This window comes from Fusarium phalaenopsidis (assembly GCF_050370095.1).
Source record: "Fusarium phalaenopsidis strain FUZ10S chromosome Unknown contig_32282, whole genome shotgun sequence".
Classification (NCBI taxonomy): domain Eukaryota; kingdom Fungi; phylum Ascomycota; class Sordariomycetes; order Hypocreales; family Nectriaceae; genus Fusarium; species Fusarium phalaenopsidis.
In genome coordinates, this window is record NW_028145415.1 from 629,682 (window position 1) to 645,625 (window position 15,944).

The window sequence follows — 15,944 nt, forward strand, 5'->3', positions numbered from 1 at the left end:
ACGGCGAGTTGCAGTTTGGTCTTATTTGGGAAAAGGATAGTCAGGTCTGTCCCTTGGAAACCGGCCTTCCTCCTTCCAATGAGTCTCAAGGCTATAGACACTCCTTTCCCACTTCAGATGAAGAGCAAGCCGTTCAGATGGCAATAGCAAGACTGCGTATGAAGTTCGGACTCATGGATCCAAAAATAGGAAGAGGTGAGAAGATCAACTCCCTGCTGCCCCAGAAGCTCAACCCTCCTCCATTGGTCAAAAAGATGGGGGAGTTCGGCTGGGGACTACACGCCAGGATGGAGTTCGTACTATGGAAATTCTTTTGTTGGATAATCCTTTGCTTTGCTGCGTGCTTCATCTTTGCGGCCCTTTGGCTGATCAAGATCGACGGCAAGGACTTGCAAAATGCCTTTGTACCAGCTGGCATTATGACGGCCCCTTTTGCTTTGGGGTTGGCCGCGCTTCAGATGTCACATAAGTGTGGTATAGCAAATGAGGGACGTGATTGTTTATTGCTGCCAGCTGATTCATCGATTTCACTTCTTGCCTTCTTATGTCTGTCAAAGAGCATCAGGCACATTGGTACGGAAAATAGTTCTCAACACATAACGATGTCATTATTCATATCTATCTAACAAGCTTCAAGCCAGAGACTGAGAGGCCACGACATCGCCCTTGAGAAGAATAGGCTGAGCAGAGGTAAAGTTCTTGATATCGCCAAAGACCTTTTCGGCTGCGGGGGAGGCAGCGGCAGCCTCAAAGTCGGCGATGCTCTTCCACTTCAGCGTAGCCTGAACCTGATACGGGGCATCGGCAGGGAAGTTGAGGATCTCCCAGCTCAGAAGGCCAAGAGAGCCCCAAGAACTATCAAAATCCGTCAGTTCTCGCTTCCCCTTGCAGCTCAAGGATCACTTACGCAGCGACGAGGGGCATGTGGGTCTTGATGTAGTAGTCATGGTCAAACGACGGGCCAGAAGGATAGACAACCAGGACTTGAGCCATTTTGGATAGGTTTTGCGACTAGTTTTGGTCCGACTTGGTAATTCTCGAGTAAGATAGTGATTGGATGATTCTGAGGTTGAAGGATCGAGGGCAACGTTACGTGAGGCTTTTAATGGTTTATATAGCGGGGGTGAGGTTCAAACTCCACCTCCGCACGTCATCGGAGCAAAGGAAGATACCAATCGTGGAAGCTGGATGGAGATGTTCCGATTACTCAGCATCCGATACTCCTCTTTTGAAGACAAGCAATTGTCGGTCTAATAAGCGAGGCACTTGGCACTACGAGTTGTCAATAGCAAGGTCGTGGAATATGGGGGTAGCATTCGGTAGTCACTCGCATTACCCCGCTTGAGATGGGGACGAGCCAGCAACAGTGTTCTGAAGGGAGTGTATCCCTGCAAACACAGGTAAGGACCTCGTCATGCAACCAAGCGTGCTGGATTCAGTCAAGGGCGAAGCTGCTCAGCGGTCACAACGTTGGGTGGTCATTTGCTTACGCAGGGTTGTTGTTCAGTTTCACGACTTTCCTCTCAATCTAGTCGCACAAAGCAGATCGATCAAGACACACACGGGTCCCGATGGGGTGACACAAGGTCCAGCTCTCTGAAGAAACTATTCATACACTTTTCATTACAATTACATTTTTTACGGTACGTTCCCTTTACACCCATTTCATTACGACTTCCGGTCAGACATGATCAATTACCCCCGCCGGACACAGGGCCAGAGCCCTTACCCTCCATTCCTGCCACTGAAGAAGCAACACTTGATGCGCATTGAATTCCAACTCCCCAACCTGCCATACATCGTAATCCCACGGCTTTCCTATCTCAGCACTGAAATGAACGATGTGAGCCTGGAGAGACAGCTCGTCCAACTCCTCGTTGGATGGTTTCGCCGAAGGTGTTGGTGTTACCCCAGCTGCTTCTGATGTAGTGACAGAGGCACTAGGTGTGAACCATGGGGGAAGGGTCCACTCCGACCAGTGACTGTTCAGTACCACGTATGACTCGGGGATTGGAGCAGCTTTTCCTGAGAAGATATCGTTGATGACATCCATCTCCAGCTGGTTCGGCTGCAGATTCGGAATCATCTCCTTGATGTCATTCCACATTTCCGGCGTTGGCTGGATAAGCATAAGGGTACTGCTGAAGAGCTCGTCTCGGGCCCAGTAGGCTCTTGGGGCGTAAATGTCTGCTGGTGGCAGGTCGAAAAGGTGGTCGAGATCTTTCAAGACGAGTTGATCACCCTCAACTACCAGAAGGCGCTTCAGGCTAGGGTCAATCTCGGGCAGCCTGAAAGCTTCAAGTTTGAGCAGTGAATTTTTATAATCCTTGTTCGCTTCGGGATGGAGCCCCATGGGCTTCCGCTGGATGACCTCTGCGCTGAGGGACTTGAACGAAGAATGGTACTTGGATGAGACATCTTTAGACACCAGAACAATAATTCGACGTTTCGTCTCGTGTGTCTTTCTCAGAATATGAACATTGACCAAAACTGAGCACGCGTAGGTGTTGTCCGTCGCGTAAAAGACGTAGGCGTTTTCTTGGTCTGATACTGCGCTAATCGTGGGCTGTGGGACCCTTGGCGGTTCAAGAACGGACTCATACTGCCCGGTCAGAACCAGTATCAAAGTGACGAGAACAAATACACAGAAGAATTTAAAGACAGAAGACAGCCCTGAGCAACGAAGACACGAATTCATCTTGAAAAATCGTGAAATGAAGCAAAAGGAGAGAAGGCAGACTCTGCTGGTTGGCAGTGATGCTCTGCTGACGAGCGTGTTTATCAGTGGACCTTCTGTTCGTCGCACCCCCAATCACAAAGTCGTACTACTAATTAAAGGGGCCCTCGTGTTCTTATCGGGTGGTCTGATTCGCAGATCATGGAGCTGATCGTGTAAAGGATTAGTTACCCTACAGCATCAGGGGATGGACATTCAGCTGGTGAATTGCATCGAGGAGGCTCGGTAGAGGTCTGAAACTAGGCAATTGCCATATTTTTAATATTTTGTCTTTCTCTATGCGTCAATTGAGGGAGGAGATGCTGAAATCGGATCCTACTGTGGATGCTGGGTAAGATCCTCCAACTGCCCTAATGGTGAGAGCACGAAGGGAAGCGTCCAAACAATTCCGTCGGGAGATCCGGCAGCTCTACCCCGCAGCTGTGCATTTGAAACAGCCCTTTACCAGACACGGCTAGTCAGTTCGTTGTTCGGCTTTGTTGGACACTCGTGTGTGACATTGAAGGAGACCCATGCCAAGGGCGGAGAGAGTTTGCATTTCAGGATGTCACGGAACCTGGTGGAAAGAAGTTTAAGCTTTCGCCAGTCAGGGCTGAGCCATCGCTAAGCTTTGGACCAGGGCCAGGGCCTCAACTTGGCATTGGCGAAGCCGAAACGTGGCCACAGACCGAGCAAGCTATAATTAGGTTGCCTCTAACTGCAATCTCTGAGACGCGTTAAGGCATTAACGCGATTGCACTGGATTTTGTAGTGTCGCAGATAGCACTCTAGCAGTAAGACGCGTACCCAGTCATGGTGTGATTGTGGACAACCAATCAATCTATGAGGAGGAACAGTATCCGTAAATATGTTCAACAATAGTTGAGCAACACGTAGCTCTAGGTGTGACATTCTGATATTTTTGTATGCTAGGAACATTGCTTTTCTTCGATCCCTAGGTAAAGGATCTGCGAGTAGAGGAAAACATAAGAACCGCAAAAATCAAGGAAAATTTCAATCTGCCCAACCCGCTCGAATCATCCTAGCCATCCTAGATGAGCCTCAGCTCACCATGGTTGTTTTCTATCCGTTCATCCAGCACAATCGAGCTGAAGCACCACTCCCCATTGTGGGACAGCTCAGCCTCCAGCTTCTGGCCTCCATCAACGAGACGCACGTTGCGCGCTGAATCACCAAAGTTTCCGTAGCCACCAGAGCTGCCACCGCCTGGAACTTGGAGCGTCTGGCCCGGGTAGATGAGGTCTGGGTTATTGATGTTGTTGTGGCGGGCAATCTCGTCAAAGGAGCAGTTGAAACGAGTGGCGATGGTGCGGAGGGTGTCGCCGTGTTGGACAGTGACGGTGTTGCTTCCACCACGCTTTCCGCTGTCGACCCAGCGGAAGCTGCCGCGGTGGTTCTCGAGGACTCTGTTGAGGGAGATGGAGCTGTGGCTGCGAGAGCCATCGCCACGTCCGCATGAAGCGCTGAGGATGTAGTCGCCGTGAGTATCGAGACGAATGTCCCTGGAAGAAGCAGTGAAATTGCCGGCATAGTTTCCACGGCGACGTCTGCCCTTGCCCGAGTCAGAGTCCGAGTCGGAGCTCGAGCTGGAGTGAGATCCACGACGACGTCTATGCTTTCCTTCATCGTCCCTCCTGTACCTGTCGTCATCTCTCCTGCGCTTCTCCTCTTCCCTTCGTCGCTTCTCTTCTTCCTCTCGCCGCTTCTCCTCTTCCTTCTTCTCATCTCTGTCATCCTTCCAATCCTCGGCGGCATCCTGAAGCTTGTGTCCGCCAAAGGCACCAGCAAGGGCACCGACGACGGCAGCTGTCTTGGTGTGTCCGGTCTTGCCGCCGAGCTTGTAACCGCCGAAGCCACCGGCAGCACCACCAGCGAGAGCACCCATCACGCCACGCTCGCCGTCTGGGCCATCAGGACCGTCTGGGCCGCCGAACTGGCCCTGGCCTTGGTTGTAGGGAGGAGGACCTTGGTTGCCGTATCCGGGTGGTCCCTGGTGCTGCTGGTTCTCAGAGAAGTAGGTGTCTGCAAGACCGCCGCCAGGACCACCGCCCTGTTGATAGCCACCTTGCTGGTAGCCGCCTTGTTGACGGTCACCACCATAACCTCCCTGCTGGTATCCCCCTTGCTGATATCCGCCCTGCTGGCGGTCATCGCCGTATCCTCCCTGTTGGTAACCACCTTGTTGACGGTCGTCACCGCCATATCCGCCCTGCTGGTAACCGCCTTGGTAGTTACCACCTTGGTAGTTGCCACCCTGCTGGTAGCCCTGACGGTCGTCGTTGTAGCTCATGATGATTCTTGGTGTTGTAGATTGTGTCTAGGAAGTAAAGTTAAGAACCCCTCTCAGAAAGACGGGGTCCTAGGTTAAATATATCAACAAACATACTATGTACGCACAAACAAGCGGTCGACTAAGCAGTCCCTGCACCGCCATCCCTGTGGACCGTCTCCATCATACCCTTGATGCCCAATCAGAGGGGCGGAGGCCGCCGTGGCAATGCCGTCCACGCCACCCACCCAGCACAGCCTCAGTCATCTCGAGTGATGCCACGTATCGCTGGCGTTTGACCGCGTAGGACGAGACGCTGCTTGTGCCTTTCAGGTCTGGTTGCCAACGTCTTGGCGTCTCAACTGCCACGCTTGGCGCCATGGGGCAGTGCGTCAGGGATGTGTAGCACAGGCCAATGACTTTGCCAAGATGCGAGACTGCTGTCGTGTTTGTGTTTCACCACGGCTTGATGCTGCGAGTGATGCTTTTCCTGTCTCGTCATCGTTGTTTTCTATTTGACGCCATCTTATGCGTCTGGGCTTATGTTTATATCTTGTTTGTCGGATGTTGTGTCTTTGTTACCTGTCCATGCCAAGCGTTGCTTCGGATATCCCGGCATTGGCTGACCCAGAAATTCCGAGCCACGGACCTCGTGTTGCCAGACACTAACTTTGCGTTGGACATCAACACTATACATGCCTGACGCTGCGTGTTTTGGCTCTAGTTGTACAGACTCAGCTGTGAGGTCGCTTAGTCGAACACGCTGAGACTAAATGACTTGCATATTTGTTGATACCTAGATGAGAATTAGAGACAATCATTCACTCTTTGCACTAGGTTGCACAACAATAATAGGAATGGAGAGGCTGGTCGCTGTGTTACCGTTGATATGTGTACTCAAGCCAACCAAAGCAGGAATGCAGACATGTGAAAAGCGCCCAAGAAGCCTATCGGATATTTGGCAGCCGCGCTGCAGCAGATTGGGCGAGAAGAGACATGCGTATTCGACCTATGCGACTTCTCTGCTAGTTATAGGAGATGATTTGAGTTACTAAAGAAGCAAACCTAGTCATATCTATGAGTTAGAAGCCTATATACATGGGGTTCCATTCAAAGAGTAGTGGAAATGCCGCCGTCGATGATCAAGTCGGTACCCGTGATGTAGCTCGACAGTCGGCTACCAAGGAATACCGCAGCGTTGGCAACATCCTGACCTTGACCAATCTTCCCCAGAGTGATGCTTGGTAGCAAGCTCTCGAGGAAGGCCGGGTTGGCTGTCATGATCTGCTGAAAGGTGCTTGGCTCCTCGGTCCCATCAGGTCGAATTGTCGCCGGAGGGTCGATGGTCCCTGGGACAATCGAATTGATTCTGATGCCCTTGGGGCCAAGCACACGCGAAAAGTCCTTGGCCAATATTGCCTGAGCTCGCTTCAATGTCGTGTATGGGCCAGTGTGTGCTGGGAACTTCGCCTCAAACCCGGCGAGGGAGCTGATGACGATGATGGAGCCGGCACCGTCTCGCTTCTCCAGATGAGGAGTTGCAGCATGAATGAGGCTAATGAGACCAATCACGTCGGCTTGGAAACTTTTTTGCCACTCCTCGATAGCTGGGTCGGTGTACTTTGGGCAAGCTATAAACAAGTCAGCCCAACACTCGGTATTGAAGGTTCACAGTCAAGCTCACCATTTGCAACAACAATGTCGATCCTGCCGAAGGTTTCGGCGGCGTTTTCAACCCAATCCTTGACAGAATCAGGGTCGGCAATATCAACACTTGTGCCAACGGCACGTGCTCCCCCAGTGGCACCCTTGAAAGTCGCAAACTCTTCGCCGGTGACATTTCGTGAACAGTACGACACATTGGCTCCCTCGGCGAGGAAGCTCTCGGTAATGACTTTTCCAATGCCTTTACGGCCACCTAGAGATAAATGTGAGATTGACTTATGAGTTTGAGCATGGCGGGAGAGGTACCGACCTGTCACGAGGACGTGAGCGCCGGCCAGCTGAGGAGTAAAACGAGACATGATGGAGTTCAATGCCGAGTGAATGATGCACTTTGATGAGTTTGAGATAGTTAGAATGAGCTGTGATGGTTCTGGAGGGAAAGATGAAGTAGCAAAGTTGACGTTTTATACTTGAAGAGAGCCATCCTTTCCAGCCTAGCAATGTCAGACTTGAATACCGCTTTGAAGTGAACCCGAATTATCCGCTATCTTGTTTTCCTATTTCGTCGAACAGCCTCATCAACGTTGATATGCGAGCTGGGTTATTAATCAGCGGGAATTAGGACAAGCGATGGGGTACACCTACTGACGCCTGGGGTAGATCAAGGGCATCCAATCAGATACAAGAAGGACGGGATATCATGGAGTCGACTATCAGATGATCATAAAGCCTTTACAAGTGATAGAAAGACCGCCTCTAGAATGATAGGCCATGATTGAAGCATCTTGTTTTCCTAATCGGGAGTCGGTGATAGTCCAGGGCTGATCCGCTCCGACCTCTCCGAGGCCCCCACACCTGCCAAGCAATCTGATTTTCCTAAAAGGGTAAGGCCGCACTTCATCTCCGTCATCTCGGGATCACGGTATCTAACATTGGTCAGCCAGATGTTGGACCTCGAGATCGATTCTCTCCTTCTTTTCTTCCGAATTGACGCTCAAACTGGGCTAAATACGTCCTTGTTTGTGCTGGAACTTTAACCATGCCGTTACAGTTGACGTTTCTCAACACTAGTGATGCCCCTGGTTTGGGGGCGGTGGAGACGAAGCAGATGAGGGCTCACATCACCAAGACGAATTTTGCCCGGCGAAGACAGAGGCTTGTCAAGGAAAGACAACAAAAGAAGCGCCAAGAGATACCTGAAAGAGATCTGGTAGCTCGACCGGAGAAACCCATGTCTGGCAATGAAGACACCCTCCAACCGCCGAGTGTAACTTCCTTGAACCCCAGCTCCGACATGCTGTTGTCAACACACTCTAGAGACCCCCATAATTCGATTAGCTACCGTGAGTAAACTTGAACCACACCTCAGGGATGCAACTAACAGGCCTAGTGCTCTATGAGTTCCGACCCATCGTCTTCCCCGCTGGCTACGGCTTCCCCGGCTCCGAGAGGGAAACGGTCTGGGTCGATCAGCTACTTGCCGAGCCCGCTCTCATCGAGGCGTCCATGGCTATTGGTCTCAAGTACACGCCCAGGCATAGAAACCCATGGAAATCTCGAGAAGCCGATGTCCGAAAGTGCATGGCCATTAACATGATTAACAAACGACTCGACACAGCCGCCGGCTTGTCGGACGGCATGCTCGGGGCTGTGTTTACGTTGGCCTTTGCAGAGGTGAGAGGTCAAGATTGAGTTTTGTTGCTGCGGTTACTCACACTTTGTTGATTAGCGGCTTGCGAGTGATGAAAGGGCGTTGGACGTGCATATCCAGGGTTTGGCTCAGATGATCAGACTGAGACGAGCAGCGGGAATTACTCGAGTTCCATCATGGTTCTCCGACTTTCTCATCTAGTAAGACGTTTCCCCGACATAGATAGATATTTGACTGACTGATTGATAGTGACTCGATCGGTCAAGCGATCACGTCTACCAACGGCTCCCACGAAAAGCTTATGCAAGCCCTACGGAACGAGGATAACCCAACGTCTATGGATGTTTCCAGAATAACTAGCGGGATAGGACAGCTACGCCAAGCACTCGATGAGTTTAACGCAACCAGATTTCCGTCGAAAAACGAAATCCTCAGTATTGAACATCAGGTCGACTGTCTGAGGCTTGAAGTGGAGGTCGTGTTGGGAAGTGATGACCAATACATCCGCACTCTTCGCTTTGCCCTGCAACTCTTTTTGTTGCTTTCTTGGTTATCGAGGCCTGACACTGATTTTGGTATTCTTGCTGAGGAGCTGAGGCATTCTCTGGCACAGCCTCACACCAGATTGTGTTCCTCCGTAGAGCCGACTATCTGGCAGTTTTTTGTTGGGGCAGTTGCAGCGGAAAAGTCGATGGAGACTAGAACTTGGTACATTGACAGATTGCAGAGGGTTTTTGACTCGATGCAAGTGACGAAATGGACCGAAGTGGTTCAGCTTCTTGATAGGACATTCATGCCCGACATGGGACTATTGGAGAGATTCAAGCTCGTGTGGCAGGAAATCGGTTACGTAGGACAAGGGGAATACTGATAGGTTGAACAAGGTTTTGTTTACCATTGTTAAGGTTACTTGCCGGTTCTTTTTGCAAATACAGTTCACTTTCCCATGAAACGCTATGCATGACCACACCAGTAATCATAAATTGTTTGTTTACTTATTCCTTCTGCCTTAGCGTTGGATTGCTGAACAGACACATAAATAGCATCACATCCCATTGCGACCAGGGCTTGTCTTTTTCCCTTTTCCAATCACTTTCAATACCATCACTATCACTTCCTCCTTAAAAAACCACCACTACAACTACAACCACCTTCGACACAGTCGCCAATCATCACAACAACTGCAGTTACCCAAGTCAACCATGATCCCCAAGATTGGTTCCAGCCTTCGGGCCCTGGTTTTCATGGGCGCCGCTGCCATTCTCTTCTCCGAAACAATGGCTTTAGAATACAGCCTTAAACGCATCGACCCGAACACTTTTTACAAAAACAAGATCACCGTCTGGGACTCGATCCCGCACCTAGATGTCTGGATCTACCAAACAGAATTCGATCCTCCCACTGTGGGGGTCGAGGTCACAAACGAAAACAGCCATACCGTCACCTTTTCCAAATGGAACTCGCCTCTAGATCCCCAGGCAATTCAAAAGAAGATCCTCAAGACCAAGCGCGAATATTACTGGCCTATCACAGATCTTCCCATCTACGGCCTACGACCAAACCTCACTAGCCCGTGCGAGGTACACAACAAGGAAAAAGCCGAGGACCTGGTGGAACTCCCACCTGGATTCGCAATTCAGCAAGAGCACGTGTTCGACAAAGAGTCGGGCTGGGATCTCTCGAAGCGCCACCGGGCCGGGAGACTTCGCAAATCAGGTGTGCAGATGGTTGGGATGTGGCGTGGTGTGTGGAACATGACCAAGGAGGAGGTGCTCGAGCTGCCTCCACGTGACGATGAATATTCGGAGTGTTCTTGGTTTACTTCCAACATCATCCTACCGCGATTTTGAGTGGAGTTTGATAAATTGTTGAGTTTGTGGGCATTGGTCACGAGAGGCATTGTTGAGGAGTATGATATCACTTGAGCATCGGGGGTGGGGAGTGGAAGAGAAATTAGACTGTTTACCTACGTATTTGAATCATTGGTTTTTCAACCACTTCCTCGAATTGTGTTTTGTGGTCTCAAGATCAGCCTGTGTCATTGTAGACGCGTATTTGGTCGTTGATGATGTTGAAATGTGCGTGGAAGTGGCAATCATGATATACGCTAGAGATGCCTCTGGATGCTGTTGTCCTCATACCGAAAGTGGTATCCTACGGGAAAATGCTTGAACTTCGCCATATCGCCCCCTCATCAAAGAGGTTCTTGACTTTTACTCCATCCACCTGCCGTCCATGTCACCATAATTTTGTTCAAGCGGAGCGTCGAGTGATAGATGACGATTGCGTCCCAATTCCCATCTTTTAGTGATGATGATGGCAAGCCATAGTCTTTAAGCTTATCGGACACCGGGTCGAAGGTAAGCATAACCTGGGTTGGCGTTGCAAAAATGTGATGGAAGCCCCGTCAAAGGCGAACACTCATAAATGGAACGATCATCTGTATGATCATGACCAGGTCCACGTAAGTGGTAGCAGGCCCGGATAGTCATATCTGGTGGCGATATGACAGATCAATGGCAGTGTCGAGCATGAGGTCATCCTCGTTGAGCGTCATCTAGAGGACCTTGGTCGCCTTAATACCCGGATCTCGTTAAAGGGACAGGTGTTAGTTTATGTACTAGAGACGTTTTGTACGTCAGGAACTCTACTGTCAACGGCTTTCACGGCGAACGAGTGCTCTTTGGGTTAGTCCATATGAACATGATTCTGGGTTTTGCATCATTCCTCATGTTCTGAAGGTGTCAAGGACCCATCCTGAGAAAGTAGCGCCAAGAGTGGGCAGCTGAGGCCAGCCCAACATCTTGATGACGAATGGACAGCCAAGCTGAAGCCTCTCCTATCAAGCCAATAACCGAGTGATCTGATTAGAGTTAGCGATGGTCATAACGCCGCTTGTTCCTGGGCATCTGCGTTGAACCAACCCCAGGCCACAATTCCTCCAACACCCCCGTTATGCATCCGATTGGTCCCTAGCGCAGTTGTCTTGGAATTTATTGAAACCAGAAACGGCAAGTCTCAGAAATGGGGTCAAATGCGGATGTTACGCTTGCGCTGTCCAAATTATTGGCTGGCTGAAACGCTTTGGAATGTAAAACCACGAGAGAGTTTGGCAGGGTCCTGGTGATGACACCTGGCCCTTGCATCAAGAGCGGGTGGCTTCGGAAGAGGATGCTCTAGGTAGGATCTAGATGGAGAAAGCCCGGGGCAGTGCGTGGTTAGAGGTCTAGAATGGAGGATGCTTTCAGCAACAATGTGAAGGTGAGACAACATGCAAAGAACGGTCAGCATGCTGTAGGGCTGAGGTGATCCGCGCGCATCTTGACCACGCTGATGCATGGAATTTAAAAATCATTTACTTCAAACAATTCTGGATAGCCTTTTGTGTAACGAGTGGCGATAGTGGTAGGACTGAGGCGGATGTGATGACACCAGGCGGCGACAGTTGTTACATCATTTTGGAGGTTATCCATAGATTGAACCATCTTGACAATGAAGATCACAGTTCCCAACTCTCTGGAGAACTTGATTGATCTGCAAACAAAGGGTGCGGAATGACGCAGGGCAGATAAACGTTGACAAGGGGTGGATCTCCCTCTCCCTCATTCCAACGTTGCTGGCGGCGGGTGAGACAAGGGGTCTTCCAGGAACGTTGATCCCACGGAGGGTTCTGGATCCGTAATACGGTTTGGGGAGTTCCTCCCGGAGACGTCAAGAACTATCGAAAATGAGGAGTGATAGTCTGTCGGAAAGGTGTCGATGAAGGGTGAATATTGGCGCCGGATGGGAATATAAAGAACGCTTGACCACCACTGAATGCCACACTCTCTCATCATCAACAACGCAATACACATTATCGACTGCAATCAAGCACTGACAAATCCTTTTGTCTGCGAGACACCCAAACAACCACAGACTCCACTATCAACATGCTCCTCTCAACAATATCCGCTCAATTATTCATCATTATGGGGATCCATCTCATCTCTGGCGCAAACTCGGCCCCCGCCGAGGACCGCGCAATTCTGGACCTTGACGCTGACGCTGACGCTGAGGCGACTGCTACCATCAACATTGGCGTGCCCGTGTACGCCGAGGTATTGGCCACAGCAGACGCCGATGTCACCGTAGACCCAAACTTTGACGAACCAAAGCTCAAGATCTTTATCGACCCCATCGACAAGAGCGTCCACGACTATCCCGACCGTCCCCCACCTGAGAACGAAGCCGACAAGCGAAGCCTGTCGAACCTGTTCCCCAGAGCCTTGACGGCTGATCAGAAGGAGGGTTTGCGCTTGCACACGGTGGCCCGGCAGAAGAAGAATGTCAAGGCACTTGTCTGGGATACCAAGCTTGAAGCTGCCGCGAAGGCTTGGGCTCAGAAGATTGCCAAGAGTGGAAAGCTTGCGCACTCGGCTAGCAAGGACCGACCCAACCAGGGCGAGAATCTGGCATATGGATGGTGAGATTGATCACAAGTTGATACTGCATAGGCATGCTGACACTTTGTAGGTCGAGTGGAACATACAAGAACCCCATCACCGCTGGAACTCAGGGCTGGTGAGTGACTGCATCGCGCGCATAGAACGTTACTAACAAGCTGCGGGTAGGCTCGCTGAGGTAAAGAACTACAAGAACGAGGTTATTCCCAAGGGCAAGTTTTCCGAGTACGGCCACTACAGTAAGTTCCCAAATACCTTCTCCACCACCATGCAACCCACTAATCGCCCCCTCAGCTCAGTGCGTGTGGAAGAACAGCGTCAAAATCGGCATCGCGACTGCCAGCGATGGCAAGGGCGGCTGGTACACCGTCGCTCGATATTCCCCACCAGGAAACATTGTCGGCCAAAAGCCTTACTAAACAAAAAGGGACAACTGGTAGGCTATTGTTGGACAGGAATGCGGGTCGCATTCCATAAAAGGGGGCGCCCTTTGGGCTGGACCGGCGCCTCCCTTTACGCTTTCGTTTATTGTACTATTGATGCGACATGACCCGGGAGCGTGTGTGAAACATTCGTTTCAGATATCATTCTTTATTAAATATTTGACATTGTATTACTATTGTTCCTCCGAGTGACTCACCTTGTCTCGCCCTTCCAATGTTTCACTCTCAGACGGCTGGACTCATTCTGTCCCCTGTAAACAAGCATGGCGTTGTATTTGACTATGGAATATTGCATTTTCTAACGCCTGGGATGTTCAGCTTGACTTTTGACAGGTCAGTCACACCTGGTAACCTCCCTCATTGCGCGACTTTCGCCAACAAAAGGTCAAGCACGGCTTGCCTTCCCACTACAGTATCCTTGCCTCAGCTGGCTCATCCCTGACATGGTCTTCGCTCTCTCGACAATGTTGAACCTTTCAGTAGATTCAACTCAGTAATTAATCTAGATTGCAAGTCAACAATACCATCCGGCAAGTTGTCACCGTTGGCCGGCATTCAGCAACAACTGTGAGGATGCCGAGGAAGGGACTAGGCGAATTGAAGCATCACAGCACTATAGCTACTCAAAGCTGCGGAGATTGCACAATTGGCTCGTTTTTTTCCATTATCAATCTGCTGATAAATACTGTAACTAGACCACAGCTGTGCACTTCATCTCGACAACTATCTTGGGACTGGGCAGAGCCTTGACCGCAATCGTCGTCCTCGCAGGTGCCTCCACATAGTTCGGCCAAAACTCATTCCACACCTTGTTCATCCCAGAATAATACTCCATATCCGTGAGAAACACCGTGACGTCGATGATGTTGTGTAAGCCGCCTTTGCCGTTGGTGGCCTGCTTGACGACGGCATCGACATTGCGCAGGATGGCGGCTGTCTGCTTTCCAATGTCGAAAGATGGTGTGCCGTCGCTGTTTGATTCAAAGCCCTCGAATGATCCGTCTGCAAGCCTGGAGGATGTGCCCGAGATGTACAATGTTCGGGAGCCGGCTGAAGGGATGATGCGCCCGTGGGGGTAGTTGGCGAGGCCTTTGGCGCTCCCAGCGGGGAGGATGACAGCATCTCCGTTGGAGGACATGATGAAGTCTATTATTATTGAAGATTTGGACTCTGTCAGTGAGAAGAAAGATGCGGGAATAACTCACCGTCTTAGCTCAACTGCTCCAGAGACTTGATATGGGAGAAGTTCGGGCTAGTTTCCTTGGAATTCGGCAAATGAAATTCTTTTCGCCGATGTGCTCCGTAATCTCATATAGCGCTGTTTGGGTTAACGGCATACCGATAGAAGGCCGATCGCCAACATAGACCGGCTCGGAAAAGCGAGCCGTGAACCAAGGCTATGAGTTTTAATAGCCGACTAGGTAGATAGTAGCCATCTCACAATGTTGATCGTGCTTCACTACAAAAACACCTATAGTTTTCAAATATCCTCACCAATGACTTTAGAGAAAATCGCCAGTTTGCATTTGTTCATTCAAGTTGTTATCCGTCATGGCAGATCTATCAAGATGTCTCCCTTTGACTCGGGAATCAGTTTTCAAGGCCCACGAGCTCATCAAGCCTCTGATCCACGAAACTCCCGTCCTCACCAATAAAACACTAAACCGGATGGCCTCGACTCCTAGGAAGTTGCCAGGCAATGCTCGACCTGGAAAACCAGTCATCCGACTCTGGTTCAAGTGCGAGAATTTGCAGCGCATGGGCGCCTTCAAGGCTCGTGGCGCTTTCCATGCAATTGAGAGGCTCAAGCAGGACCCCGATTGGATCGCGGATGGTGGGATGAAGAAGGGAGTCGTTGGGTTTAGCGCGGGTACGGACATCATTTACTCCTTCACATGAGAGAAGCCATATTTGCTGATCTGCGGGCTAGGAAACCATGCCCAGGCCCTTGCTCTGGCTGCCCAAGCGAGCGGTATACCCTCTTATATTGTCATGCCGGACGGCACCCGTCCCAACAAGATCGCCGCCACAAAAGGTTACGGAGCAAAGGTTACGCTTTGTGAACGGTTTGGAAGAGAAGCAGCCGCAGCAAAGATCACAGTCGAAACTGGTGCGCGGCTTGTGCCCCCGTTCAACCATCCCGACGTCATGCTCGGCGCAGGCACAGCTGGCCTCGAGCTCCAACATCACGTCGAAAAACTCGGTTCCGCCCTCGACGCTATTATCACGCCTTGTAGCGGTGGTGGCCTATTGTCCGGAACTGCACTCAGTTGCGAGGGGACTCCGATCCGTGTGTTTGGTTGCGAGCCAGAATTCGAAGGCGCTGATGATGCACGACGCGGGTTCATCAAAGGTGAAAGAATCACACAGGTCAAGACGAGTACCATCGCTGATGGCTTAATCGGTGTCGTCGGACCCCTCCCTTGGAGTGTTATATACGAGAGGAAGCTCGTCAAGGCCATGTATGCTGTGACAGAGGACCAGATTCTCGAAGCTACGAGGCTTATTCTGGAACGGATGAAGCTTTTCGTGGAGCCCAGCGCTGCAGTTCCGCTGGCTGTTGTCTTGTTCAATGAGGAGTTCAGGGCCATGGTGGAACGAGAGGCGGGAGAGGATGGGTGGGATGTAGGGATTATCCTGAGTGGTGGAAATGTGAGCGCTGAGGGATTGGCAAAGCTCTTTGCACCTTAGAGTCATGTCACAGCCAAAGATTAGACATCAAGAGCCAATTTGTGTA

General features: G+C 50.7%; 9 protein-coding genes across 9 annotated transcripts; 4 read left to right on the top strand and 5 right to left on the bottom strand.

Annotated features, from left to right (window-relative positions):
* Window positions 1-632: 632 nt before the first annotated feature.
* On the bottom strand, window positions 633-993 carry LRP88_01963 (uncharacterized protein; the record flags this gene model as incomplete). The annotated part of the gene is made up of 2 exons (XM_083238634.1): window positions 633-855; window positions 908-993. 2 exons carry the CDS (start codon window positions 991-993, stop codon window positions 633-635), a joined length of 309 nt encoding a protein of 102 aa, XP_083105742.1.
* Window positions 994-1,681: 688 nt separating this feature from the next.
* Window positions 1,682-2,698, bottom strand: LRP88_01964 (uncharacterized protein; the record flags this gene model as incomplete). Its single annotated transcript, XM_083238635.1, has 1 exon — window positions 1,682-2,698. One exon carries the CDS (start codon window positions 2,696-2,698, stop codon window positions 1,682-1,684), a length of 1,017 nt encoding a protein of 338 aa, XP_083105743.1.
* A 1,069-nt stretch (window positions 2,699-3,767) lies between these two features.
* LRP88_01965 (CVNH domain-containing protein) lies at window positions 3,768-5,027 on the bottom strand (the record flags this gene model as incomplete). Its single annotated transcript, XM_083238636.1, has 1 exon — window positions 3,768-5,027. The coding sequence occupies one exon, from the start codon at window positions 5,025-5,027 to the stop codon at window positions 3,768-3,770; it is 1,260 nt and encodes a 419-aa protein (XP_083105744.1).
* Window positions 5,028-6,116: 1,089 nt separating this feature from the next.
* Window positions 6,117-7,030, bottom strand: LRP88_01966 (SDR family NAD(P)-dependent oxidoreductase; the record flags this gene model as incomplete). The annotated part of the gene is made up of 3 exons (XM_083238637.1): window positions 6,117-6,637; window positions 6,691-6,924; window positions 6,982-7,030. The coding sequence occupies 3 exons, from the start codon at window positions 7,028-7,030 to the stop codon at window positions 6,117-6,119; spliced, it is 804 nt and encodes a 267-aa protein (XP_083105745.1).
* Window positions 7,031-7,965: 935 nt separating this feature from the next.
* Window positions 7,966-8,763, top strand: LRP88_01967 (uncharacterized protein; the record flags this gene model as incomplete). The annotated part of the gene is made up of 5 exons (XM_083238638.1): window positions 7,966-8,014; window positions 8,062-8,345; window positions 8,401-8,522; window positions 8,572-8,665; window positions 8,731-8,763. 5 exons carry the CDS (start codon window positions 7,966-7,968, stop codon window positions 8,761-8,763), a joined length of 582 nt encoding a protein of 193 aa, XP_083105746.1.
* A 761-nt stretch (window positions 8,764-9,524) lies between these two features.
* LRP88_01968 (uncharacterized protein) lies at window positions 9,525-10,172 on the top strand (the record flags this gene model as incomplete). Its single annotated transcript, XM_083238639.1, has 1 exon — window positions 9,525-10,172. The coding sequence occupies one exon, from the start codon at window positions 9,525-9,527 to the stop codon at window positions 10,170-10,172; it is 648 nt and encodes a 215-aa protein (XP_083105747.1).
* A 2,079-nt stretch (window positions 10,173-12,251) lies between these two features.
* On the top strand, window positions 12,252-13,183 carry LRP88_01969 (CAP domain-containing protein; the record flags this gene model as incomplete). Its single annotated transcript, XM_083238640.1, has 4 exons — window positions 12,252-12,784; window positions 12,835-12,882; window positions 12,933-13,003; window positions 13,059-13,183. 4 exons carry the CDS (start codon window positions 12,252-12,254, stop codon window positions 13,181-13,183), a joined length of 777 nt encoding a protein of 258 aa, XP_083105748.1.
* Window positions 13,184-13,898: 715 nt separating this feature from the next.
* On the bottom strand, window positions 13,899-14,345 carry LRP88_01970 (RidA family protein; the record flags this gene model as incomplete). Its single annotated transcript, XM_083238641.1, has 1 exon — window positions 13,899-14,345. One exon carries the CDS (start codon window positions 14,343-14,345, stop codon window positions 13,899-13,901), a length of 447 nt encoding a protein of 148 aa, XP_083105749.1.
* Window positions 14,346-14,875: 530 nt separating this feature from the next.
* On the top strand, window positions 14,876-15,898 carry LRP88_01971 (uncharacterized protein; the record flags this gene model as incomplete). The annotated part of the gene is made up of 2 exons (XM_083238642.1): window positions 14,876-15,077; window positions 15,138-15,898. The coding sequence occupies 2 exons, from the start codon at window positions 14,876-14,878 to the stop codon at window positions 15,896-15,898; spliced, it is 963 nt and encodes a 320-aa protein (XP_083105750.1).
* Window positions 15,899-15,944: the final 46 nt, after the last annotated feature.